Source organism: Leptopilina boulardi, unplaced genomic scaffold (genome assembly GCF_019393585.1).
Source record: "Leptopilina boulardi isolate dan_hultmark-lab unplaced genomic scaffold, ZJU_Lbou_2.1 LbouV2_41, whole genome shotgun sequence".
In the NCBI taxonomy this organism is placed as follows: domain Eukaryota; kingdom Metazoa; phylum Arthropoda; class Insecta; order Hymenoptera; family Figitidae; genus Leptopilina; species Leptopilina boulardi.
In genome coordinates, this window is record NW_026137985.1 from 524126 (window position 1) to 537240 (window position 13115).

The window sequence follows — 13115 nt, forward strand, 5'->3', positions numbered from 1 at the left end:
TAGATGGAGCTTCACGCCATCTACCGAGATTTAAAGTAACTAGTCAAAATAGGTACCCGGACTCCATCCGGCGAGCAAATCCTTTGTCAATAAAAGTCAGATCATTACACATTTCTTGCTTGTCTCGATAGGCTATCAAAGAGCGTCCTGGTTTTCCGGTGTATATCCTCAACATGATTCCTTACTGTAATGCCATTAATTCCAGATAAGCCGAATGTTATTCCCAGATATTTAAGTCTCTTAACACGTCGTATTCTTTTATTATTAATCTTTATTATTGGTAGAGCTCTCTTATTAAAGAAACCCTTCACCATTAACTAGACACACTTGCTAGGAGCAAGGGCCAGTTTGTTTTTATTGCATCACTATATGATCGTGTTGATTGCTGTTTGGCCTTTAATTTCTAGTGATCTTTTATTTTAAGTCGCCTTCGATCAAAATTACTTCGCCATCTGCATACGCAATGGCTTCACAATCCAGGTCTTCTAGCAATCTTAAGTTCGGCTCGAAATGATATTCCAGATAGCACGGCCTAAGACAGAACCCTCCGGGTACCCTTTGTTCACATTCTTTTTATAGTCATAATAGTCAAAATGATTTTGGATCTGATAAATCCTTGTCCTTTTAAGATCGTGATTAATTTGCCAATTTTCCCACTCATTGGGAAAGACTTAATATTTTAGGCAGTTATTGTAAATGTTGAGCAAGTCCTTATGTATTATAAGGTAAGCACATTTAATTATTTGATTTTATGGGTATAAGTAAACTTTTGTTACCGACTATTGATATTTACCAATTGAAAATTTCTATTTTTGAAGAAGGAAACATATAATTAGTATGATAAGAACTATAAATAAAGTGATTACATTAAAATACAATAAATTCAACTATTTCCTTCTTCAATAACAAAATTTTCAATTAATAAATATCGATTGACGGTAAAGAAATATATATATATACCCTAAGAATCATTAAAAAAAGTGTGAAAAAAATTTGACGATGAAAAATACTTAAAATTGTGAAAGGAGAAACATATTTGATAGGAGAGTGGAATGATGTTTTAATTCATATTTTTCTTTCTTTTTATGAAAAAAATTAAAATCTTTGAAAAATCTATACGAAAGATTCTTAAGAATCAATAAAAAAGCGTGGAAAAAAATTGGCCATGAAAAATAGTCAAAAATGTAAAAGAAGTAATTTAATATTTAAAATATTAATTTTTTAAGACTTATTTATAAAATGGTCAAAAATTAAAATTTTATTTTTTTTACCATCCTGTATGTTTTTAGGACCAAAATGATGCGAGAAAAAAATATAACTTCCTGCGTTGATTACAATTTAAAGGACTCAAAATAAGGGTGTTAACTCCCCTTAAATCTGTAATATTATAAAATTCATTTACTTATAAAAAAAGGTTATTAAACTCTAAGACAAATATATTGTAATTAACTATAATAATCTTGGTATTCATTCATTCGTTCCGTCCGGACCCCTGCTAGGTTTTCGGTGATAGAGAAAAGAACAAGTTATGGAGAGAGTAAGATATATCTTTATTTTGCAAATGAGGGTTCGCTTGACCTGCAATCTGTTAAAGAGGATTAATTAATAACTCTGAGGACCCAGGTAATTATTTCTTTCTCCCTTTATCACGTGAAAAAGCTATAAAGAAAGTATAAAACTGAATAGGTAACGCATACCTTTCTTTCTTACACCAAGGAATATAACATAAGTACTTCTTTGTTTAACATTGCGTTTCTCTATCTAGACGGTTGAAAATGGCATAAGAACATCATCGTCTAAAATCTTAATCTTCTTCCTTTTTGTTTTAAAAATAAAAAAAAATATTCATATATCTGTATATATGTATATAGGGGAGAGTGACAAACAGTGGGACACTTTTTTTTCAAAGACATATTAATATGTCAATTTTATATATTTTTGGATACTTTTTGGTATTACGATAAAGTTTGAACTCTTTTCTACATAATGCATATATTCTATTTAAATTATATTGCAATTAAATAGAAAAATTTCAAGTTTTAGGAACTTGATACATTTTTCTTGTTTTGAAGGTTTGTGTTAAACAGTGGGACACCTATTATTAAATAATGAATAATTGTTTCAATAATAATATTCTGCTTCATACTTTGTAAATATATATGTTTTGCATTAAATAACGTTAACAAATGTTGCAAAACACTCATAATTTAATAATATTTTACATTTTTATAATACGATGTCAAGTTACATATGAAAAATTGCTATTATATTTTATACGTTTACAGTACTACAGATCATACGTCATAATTTGGTCATATCCTAAAAACAATTTGGAGGAAAATTTGAATAGTCGTTCTCTTATCAAGTGTAATTTTCAAATGTTGCCGAACAATAATTGTAATAATTATAAATTTTGAATTTTTTAATGTTTTTTAGTATAAAAAAATCACATTTTTAGTCGCTGTGTAAGTATAAATACGCATGCGTATAGCTGACACAACTTATAATTAGTGTTGCCAAAATCCACGTTTCATAAACTTAAATTTTTGCCTGTCCTAGTGTTTAATGTCCCACTGTTTAAATTAAGCAATCGCAAGAAATTATTTAAATAAAAATTGTTTGTAAAATTTTAAAATATTTTAAATTATTGGATATTATACTTAAAAACATGAGTAAACGAAGTAACAATTACACTTTTTTTTAAAACTGTCCTATTTATATAAAAATCAGCATTGTATTTCAAGAAAAAAATTACTTTTTTAAAGTCAAAAACAGTTTTTTTCAATTTTCTTTGTAAATAATGAATCAATGTGGCTAAAATTTTTGGAGATAGTGTGTTGTCATAAACATGGTTTACATTTAAATTTTGGTCGTGTTTCTTTAAGTAGTTTTTCAGAAAATTAAAGTGTCCTACTGTTTAAACTGTCCCACTGTTTATCACTCTCCCCTACCTGTATTAGAGCCCCAGAAAATTTTAATAAAAAAATTTAAAAATTATTATCTGGCCCCTCAGAATTAATCTTCATTAACAAAGGCTCTATTGTCCAAGAATTGGTATTGTTTGTGGTAATTGTTCTGAGGGTCTAATACTGGTATATACATATTTTTTTTATTTTGAAAACAGAAATAATGAAGAGTAAGATTTTTAGGCGAAGATATTCTTATGTTATTTTGAATCCTCTAGATAGAGAAATGCAATATTAAATGAAAATGTTTATATGTTATATTCCTTGATGTGTGAAAGAAAGATATACATTACGTCTTCAGTTTTTGACTTTTAGCTTTATATTTCCATGTGATAATACGCGGAAAAAATTTCGAGACGTCAGACGTGCCGATGTCAATGTAAACCTGCAGTACATTTCATTATGTACTCAGAGTTAATCTTCATTAACAAAGGTTCTATTGGCCAAGGGTTGGTACATCTTTATTTTTCTATATAATAAATGTGAAAAAAGAAATTATTACCTGGGTCCTCAGAGTTAATCCTCATTAACAAAGGTTCTATTGTCCAACGGTTGGTTTTTTTGTGGTATTTGTTCCGGGGTTTTAATACAGGTATAAATATGTATATATGTTATTTATAATTACTCATATAAGAGTGTCCTTTTTGCACTTATTGGCTGATCAGTATTCATAGTTACTCATAGTTCTCTCATTCTTTTGGATATTTGGTAGTTTTATTGGGTAAAAGGCAAAATTGGTTATATTGGATTAAAGTAAAAATTGGATATATTGAATTAAAGGAAAAAATGGTTATATTTAGTAAAAGGTAAAATTAGTTGTATTGAATTAAAGTAAAAATTGGTTATATTAGAGAGAGTGAGCAAAAGGGTTAAAGATATTTAGATTTTCATGAATCAAAAATAAACTTAAACGAAGTATACTATGGCCAACATAAAAGAGTATGTTATTTTAAGTGATAAAGATTTAAAAATTATTGAAAATAGAAATAAATTGTTAAATTACATGCATATGTACAAATTTGAAGATTTATTAAGAATAGAAGATTCCAATTCTTTTTTCAATATGCAAAGTGCTTTGTATGTACAAATGCTTGATTTTATTGTCCCAATTAGAGACGGTGATAAACATATTTAAATACTTTTTAGCGGTAATAACAATTATGGTCACTGAATTTGTGTCTATTACGATAGAGTAAGGCTTTATATTTTTGATAGCCTTAATGAGGGGTGTTTAAATGTGCATCAAATAAAATATTTAATTAGATTGTTCCCTTTTAAACCAACAGTAGTTTTTGAAGCTGTTGATCAACAACCTTTTGGTAGTGTTGAGTGTGGAGTACATGCAATAGCATTTGCAACATCTATATTATTTAACGTAATGCCAAACCGTGTAAATTATGAAACAGATAATAACAAAATGAGAAACCATTTTAAGTCAATGTTTGAAAATAATCGCTTAAATCATTTTCCGACAGTAAGAACGTCTCACAATAGGAATTCGATAATAGAGAATGATTAGAACCGTCTTTTCATAAATTGAACTCAGGAACATAAAAATTTTATTTTAACTTATTGTTCTGTTTTTAATACTTTTCCCAGTAATAATCTTAACAGAGTTCTATTAACACAAGATTTAAAAATTAAACATTCTCTAAATGACACTAGTGAAAAGAAAATAATTCGTACAACTTATAAGACTGTGAACAAAATTTCACCACATGAATATTTAACAATGAAAAATTTTCTGAGTAAAGAAAATGATAAAAAGATAAATCGAGCAATTAAAGAGAAGGGAAGAAAAAGGAAGGCAAGGCGCGAAGATACATATGAGCAGAAAATAATAAGACAGGGGAATGAGAGATTGAGAAAACGTAATCGTAATAAAACAGAAATAAAAAAGAAAGAGCGCAAAAAAAATTTTCTACGGCAACGGAAGATGAAAAGAATGTGTGAAGAAAAGAATTTGACATGTAAAAACGATAATCGGAATAAAAAAAGTGCAGGAGTTGCAATAATGTCTTTTAAAGATTTAGATGAAAGTAAAGTTCCACAGAATTATTTAGGTTTAATAAATGTAGAATGTAAGTTTTGTAACGCGTTACATTTTTTGTATGAAAGACCGTCACATAGATACATCACGGAGGAATGTCCCCGTGAAGAGGACATTATGATATCGCCTGAATGTCACAAAAATATTCCCGGTTGATATCAGCTTGACATTCAAGCAATATTCCGTGCTACTTGGGTGGTAGATTCAATATAAAGAAATTTTTTTTTACATTTTTACATTTCTAATATATTTTCAATTTGATTTTAATTTTTAATTTAAGTTTAAAGTTTAAAACATTACAAAGTTTTATTTTTTAGGTTTTATTTTTTCAAAATTTCTAAATATTTTTTAATTGCTTAATACTTTTTAAAATATAATTAATAATTTTCAGTTAATTTAATTTTCTTTTTGATTACATAATTTTTGAATATTTATTAATTATCAATTAATTAAATTTTTTGAAAAAAAACATAAATTTAAAATTTTCATTTGCAACGAAATATTTATAGAAAATACAAAAAAATATTTAGCAAAACTAATTTTTTGTAATTTCAAAGATTATAAAAAATCATCGAACATTGACTTTATCAAAAATATTTATTTCTAAAACTTTAATATTTATATTTTAAAATTTTAACTTAAAAATCTTATTTTTTTAATATCAATTCACAAAAAAATGATATACATTCTGTCAATAAGAAAATCCATTCGTCAGTAATATCTTTTATCCCAACAATCTCTTCCTTTTCGTATACAGTATACATAAGTAACAAAGGATATTTTAATAATAATTGACACAACATAATTAATTTTTCTCGGCATTTTAAGTGGCAGCGGTTATGTTGGCGATAGTAGAATTGATTTATCAACATTTACACCGCCAATTGTAACTATTGATTTTAATTTATGTTTTTCTTATCATCACTTTTTCGATAGGTTTTTTCTTGGGTTTTCATTGTTGTTACCGTCAACAATCGAACTAATAGTTTTACAAGTTTATTAAATTTAAAAATTAACTTAGCTAAATTATTTTTGCTGTATTAACTAATTATGAGCTGGCTTAACTAAAAAATCACTATTTATATAACATCAAACTCATTTTTTTCTGTGTATAAATAAATGATAACGTGAAAATTAGAAATATACCTATTATTAATTTATTACTCCACTGATGTAGAATTATTATTATTATTAATATTATTATTATTTTAAAACAACCATTGTAGTCAAAGTTGGACGCGCGCTTGCGCGCGTGTAATTTTGCTAGTTTAATTATAATAATTTTTATTAAAAATCTTTTTTTGTTCAAAACTAGTCGGAATATAAATAAAATGCAAAAACTAAATTATTAAGCCTCTATAAAATTAATGAAAGAACGATTTTAACAAAAAGCTTCTTTTTTTGGTTTGCCAAATTAGGGTTCAATTATTCATTGATGCAAATTTTTTTCATTGAGCACGGATTAGAACCACATTTTTTTAGTGTCGGTGCAGAGATCTGTATTTACAATGGTCTCTGTATAACTACTTACATTTCTTTATTTTGCCGTTTAAAAATATTTTACACTTAAAAATATAATTTCAAACGATCAAATTAAAACAAAAATTCGATTTGTAAGATTAGATATGTATTATTTACAGATTCAAGATATAACAATTTTTCCTGATATGAAAATGGATATAAATTTCGAGGACCTTAATAAGGATCAAGGAATCATAGATCAGTTAGAACGAATAAATAATTCTGTGAATCACATTGAGGATATTCTAAAATCTGTGAATGATCCAGAAATTTATAATGAACTATCCAAAAATGATAAAATCAAATATAATTTATTAATGTCCTTCAGTCTTAACAGTCTAATTTGGATGCATTTGCGACTAGAAGGTTAGTATGTAAATAATAATTTTTTGATCTTTGTCCTCTTCAAAACTATATATTTTTAATAAAGTTTAAATATATTTTTCAGGTATTAACCCTAAAAGACAAAGGATAATGTCAGAAAATGATCGTTTAAAAAAAGCGATGTTTCGTGCAAAAGAAATCAACAATAAGAAGAGTAAAATTCGATTAAACAAAGAAACTGCTCAACGATTTATTAGAAGCGGGCTTTGGCAACCACGGACAGCTAATACATTTGAAGAAACGGAAGAAAAAACATGGGATTGTCCTTAATTCCTTTAAAAGAAAAAAATGTATTTAACTAGAAATTTCGAAATAATTTTTAATTTATATTTTAATGAATGCTGCATTTCGTAACAATTATACAATAAATTATTTAGTTTTAACAGAATGACTAGTCAATGTAATTATTTTCACATTTATTTTTTTTTTATTTTTTTTTTTTCACATCTTATTTTCAAATTGGAGAAATTTAAACTAATTCATTAAAAGTTTTTGCTTAATTGAATTCATTAATTAATTAACAAAGATCAAAAATTTATTGATTTAAAATAAGTTTATGTCAAGAATTAATTATTAACTTTTATATAATTTTCCGAATAGAAATTTATACAAGTCTTTTAATAATCTATTTTAAAACTGCTGAAATCAACTTCAATCTACTCTACTTCCTACTTGACATCTTCAAATGAAAAATTTGGAATTAAGTACCATATTGGAGGTTTTAAAGTAGGATTTTTTAATGAAGAAAAATAATACTTTTTTTAAAATAATTCTTTCCTATTTGTCCATTTAAAACTGTAAATATTGTTATATTTAGTGCATATTAAAAAAATTTGTGGTTTAGATAGAAATTATTAATCGCTACTTTCAATAAAAAAAATTTTCAGTTCTACTTAACGCCTACAAGTTGTAACGTCCTGCGTTATTTTATTAAATTTTATGTTCTTTTTCCTTTTAATTTTTTGTAAATTTTGTATCAATTCTACATGGGAAAACATCTGTTTTATCTAAACTACGTCTCATATCTTTAGTGTAAATTGTTTGTCTTTCTTTTAGAACCGATAACGAGACAAAGTACTTTCAGTAGTCTACACTTGTGGGATGCACTTTGAAATTTGGAAAATTCAATATAGATAAGAATACAGCCATTAAATCTTTTAGAAACTCTAAAGTGCATCCTTCCAGCTGTTGACTGCTGGGGTCTTTTTCCTATCTTATCACTTTCCCACGAAAGTCCAAGAGTTTTTACCATCAAAAATTACATCTGTTAGTCATAAAACTATAAAAAAAATATTAGGTTACAAAGTCTGTTTTATTTCTATTTTTTTAAATAGTATCTCACACGTCGAATTAGTGAATCCTAAATAATTTTAAATAATTCTTCAAAATATTTCTTTAATTTTTAGTTAAATTTTAATATTAATGTTTGGAATTTAAAATTAATTTATTATTTTTAATTATATATTAAAATTTCTAAAAAAAATGAAATTAATTAAATCTTAATTAACAATTTAGATTAATATTGAAATTTTAAACATTATTATGAAAATAATTAATCATTTAGACTATAAGTAACAGAAATTTTATATGTAATAAAAAGTTTTTTAACTATTGTCATTTAATTATATATAATTAATTTTACTTTAATTTTTATATATATATGGGACGTTCTTTGTCAACCGGACCACCCCATCTCTCCATAATTGGTTTAATTTAAAAAAATTTTATCATATTGGAAAAATTAGCTTGGAATGTCTACTTTTTAATCCCGTTGGGCGCTTTTTGAAATTCAAAATGGCGACTTAAATATGGCGCCTAAACGACATAAAAAACACAAAAAATCCACTAATATGATCTATATTATTGTTTAAAGCTTCACATATGACGATAAAAATAACCACAACATAGTTTACTTACAAACTGATAACGTATCTCCATTCAAAATTCAGAAATTCAAAATGGCGGATTAAATATGGCGGATAAAATTAAAAATTGAGCTAGACTCGTGAAAATTACTACTTGGGGGTTTTCGAGGTCGCTGATTACGAATCCGGTGTTAGTTTTCAAAAATTCAAAATGGCGGATTCAATATGACGGACAAAAAATTGAAAAATCCTGTAGATTTGATTGAAACTTGTTACACGGGGGTTTTTGGGGTCGCTGATTACGAATCCGGTATTAATTTCCAAAAATTCAAAATGGCGGATCCAATATGATGGACAAAAATTAAAAAATCCTTTAGATTCGCCTGAAACTTGTTACTCGGGGTTTTTTGGGGTCGCTGATTACAAATCCGTTGTTAGATTTAAAAAATTTAAAATGGCAGACTTAAAATAGTAGCCCAAAATTTAAATAATTAAGTTAAACTCGTGAAATTGTTTACTCGGGTGTTTTCGGGGTCACTGATTACGAATCTGCGGTTACTTTTTAAAAATTCTAAATGGCTGACCACAAATCCAAAAAATTGAGCTAAACTCGTTAAAATGTCTACCTAAGGGTTTTTCAGGACAATCTTTACGAATTCATCGTTACTTTTTAAAAAATCAAATTGTGAATATAAAATGGTGGACCAAAATATAAAAAATTGATCTAACTTTTTTATATTGAACGTAAAAAGGTGCCATTTGAACTTATCAAATACAACGCCAGATAACTTTTTATGGAAATTATGTGAGGATTATTTAATTAATAATTACAAGACTAGCTTAATTTTTTAATTCTATCCGCCATTTTGAATTTTAAATAGAGATTTGTCATCAACCATTTAAAATTTTTTTAAAACTGACATCGGATTTGTAATCAGCGACCAAAAAAACCCCTATGTAGACATTTTTACGAAATTAGCTCCATTTGTTCAATTTTTGTCCGCCATATTGGATCCGCCATTTTGAATTTTTGAAAACTAACACCGGATTCGTAATCAGCGACCTCGAAAATCCCCAAGTAGTAATTTTCACGAGTCTAGCTCAATTTTTAATTTTATCCGCCATATTTAATCCGCCATTTTGAATTTTTTAATTTTGAATGGAGATACGTTATCAGTTTGTAAGTAAACTATGTTGTGGTTATTTTTATCGTCATATGTGAAGCTTTAAACAATAATATAGATCATATTAGTGGATTTTTTGTGTTTTTTATGTCGTTTAGGCGCCATATTTAAGTCGCCATTTTGAATTTCAAAAAGCGCCCAACGGGATTAAAAAGTAGACATTCCAAGCTAATTTTTCCAATATGATAAAATTTTTTTAAATTAAACCAATTATGGAGAGATGGGGTGGTCCGGTTGACAAAGAACGTCCCATATATATGTATAAAAAGTATGTGTGTGTAATTGAATGCGTAAATTTTCAATATTATGTAATTAAATAATCATAAAATCATGTATTTCATAAATAATTTAAAGAATTTTTGTAATTTTGAAAATTCGTTTTAAAAGTGAATCTTGGCTCCATCTTTTAAAAATAGTGTAAACTATAGTTCCCCACTTTTTCGAAACACCCTAATCTTAAAGATACGCCCACGCAAAGTCATCCCTTGCAAGGCTGGGCCTGAAAGGTCCAATGACATCTTTTTTTTAGATAAGTTCTTCTATTTTGTTTCATAAAAAAATCCAATCACTGATCTTTTTAACTTCCCACTCTATAAAATATTCATCCCCAAATTTCCACCCAACTAAAAAATTTAAGTAGGGATAATAATATAAAAACTGAAGATTTGAATTTAAAAAAAGTCCAAATTCTCAGTTCTAAGTTCAATCAGTTCAAGTTCAGTCAAATTTCTCAATTCTCAGTTCTAAATTCAATCAGTTCAAGTTCAGTCAAATCTTAATTCTCAGCAGTCAATTCTTAATTCTCAATTCCCAGCAGTCAGTTCAATTCTCAGTTCAATTACGAGTCAAGTTCTTAATCATCATACGAAGCCAATACCCAAAATTCCAATTTAAACGAGTTTTCAACGAGATTCAACAATTATAAATAAAAAAGAAAAAAGTAAGTACTTTTATTATATACTAAATTACTTTTCTCCTCTCATCTATTTTTTTGTCATACTTCTAATTGCGAAGGACGTGGTGCGATTAAGTTGCGCATTTGAGTTCCTTCAATCCTTAAAAAAAGATTTGATCGTTATTTTTTTTATTAAACATCTTCCGAAAAGATTTCGGTGTATTTAGTGCATTATTATCTTTTCAATCCTTTTAAATTCTCCTTCAAATAAAACAAAGCAATTTGAATGATTCCTGAGTTGCGGACAATGCGTCTAGACTCAAAAATAAATTAAAATTAATTAACTATGTTGCGTTGTCGGACGTAACAAAGTGAAAGAATTGAAATAAGTGCAAGTACAGTTTAAAAGACCTAAATAAGCATAGATGTTCAGGCGTTTAGTTGGAAATGAGTTTTGATTCAGTTTTTTATTTTAAGAAAAAGAATATCTATATTACATATTGTGAATATTATTATTTATTAAACTTTAATGAAAACGTAAATAAATTACGAAATTTCTAATATAAGGGAAATTCTCTATGAACGGGAGACCCCCTCCTGCCTAAAATTCCTAATATGATACTCTCGTAGAATCAGTAAACATTTCTTTGTTAACTTTTACATTGATATATTTGTCATATAATTTTTTCCGGTAAAATAAATTTCACATTTACAATTATCGATAAAAGTTACACGAAAATATGCTTTTGCTGATGTTCGATTCGAGATTCTCCGCATTAACTTTAAAAGAAACAATGAAATGCTGCCTTCTTCTTTATTTTTGTTTTAAGCCTATTATATGCAATTTGGTCATCAGAAGTGACTGAATTTAAGACCAAAAAAAAATTTGGACAATCGGCGGAAAATGGCAGCGATATTAAAAAAAAATTTAATGGGCTTTTTGGATTTTAATTTACAAGAATAAAACAATATTGAAAAAACATTAAAGCATTATTAAATCCCGACAAAATTTATTTGGTTAATGGTACTCTACAGTAAAGACAAACGCACTAAAAATTCTTAAAAGAAAACGCAATCATAAACGTAAACGCAAGAATAAGTATAAGAAAAAAATAGTCATCAATAGTATTTTTTTAAAAAAGATATGTTGTTACAAATTCCTTAGAATGATCCTTAATAATAATTCATTTTTAATTTAAAAAAAATTATTAATTTTTTTGTTGCTCAGTGCTGAAAGGCTTAATATTATTCAAAAGCTTCATTTATCTAGGGAATTTTCTCTGAGGATAAACTTCCTCTGAATAAAATGTTCATTGATAATAAAAAAAAGTGTATTAAAATAAAACTTTACAGCAATCTTTATTGTGTATCAATAAACATTTTATTCAGAGGAATTTTGTCTTCAAGGAAAATTCCCTACATAAACGAAGCGTTTGAAAAATATAAATCCCTATTCTAACACTGAGCAACAAAAAAATTAATAACTTTTTTTCTAATTAAAAAATGAAGAATTATTATTAAGGATCATTTAAAGGATGGTTTAAACTATAACTCCTGTAAATTGTATGCAAAAATATTCAGAACTTTTCATTTTAAAACGAATTAAAGTAAAAATTTTCATTAAAAGTGATTTAATGAAAAATTTAGATTTTTGCTTTTTTCTCAAAAACTGTTACAATTACAAAAAAATTTATGATGAGAATAAAGATGCGCCAGAAAATTTCCTACAAGAGATATAGTAATTTGAAAAAATTTATTTTTAAAAATTGAACTTTAAGGTACCAGGGGCCAACGAATACCGCTGTAGAAATTTTAATTATAATATCCGGCGGCTCATATTTAACATAGGCGGAATATTTATCTGAATAATGCTTTAAATATTCCGCCTACAATAAATATATGTAATTTAGGGTCAATATATAACTTTAAACAAAAATTTTGTTGATAAACATTGTGTACTTCAGCTTCGTGAATTGAATTTTTGAATTTGAATTTGGAATTTTAAAGAAACTAATTCCGAAATTTGGAAACACAATTATACAACTTTGGCAAAAACGAGAAAAATAATTGTCAAAATTTGACACGTCATAAAATTACAATTCAAAAAACACGTGAAATCAGAAAAGACCAACTTCAAGTTAGGACAGAAGGACAGACTAAGCATTTTATTATTATATAATAATTATAATGATTAAATGGGTAATGTACTTTGAATTATTGTGGTATCTAGACATCTCAATTAATAAAATA

General features: G+C 26.8%; 1 protein-coding gene across 5 annotated transcripts in view; it reads left to right on the forward strand.

Annotated features, from left to right (window-relative positions):
- Positions 1 to 7309, forward strand: part of LOC127289468 (nuclear nucleic acid-binding protein C1D-like) — a 31589-nt gene extending 24280 nt beyond the window's left edge. For all 5 annotated transcript variants that reach the window (XM_051317420.1, XM_051317421.1, XM_051317419.1 and 2 more), the window contains 2 exons: positions 6657 to 6903; positions 6986 to 7309. In XM_051317420.1, the coding sequence (XP_051173377.1) occupies positions 6684 to 6903; positions 6986 to 7191 (426 nt within the window). In that variant the 5' untranslated portion in view covers positions 6657 to 6683 and the 3' untranslated portion in view covers positions 7192 to 7309. The remainder of the gene's footprint in view (positions 1 to 6656; positions 6904 to 6985) is intronic.
- Positions 7310 to 13115: the final 5806 nt, after the last annotated feature.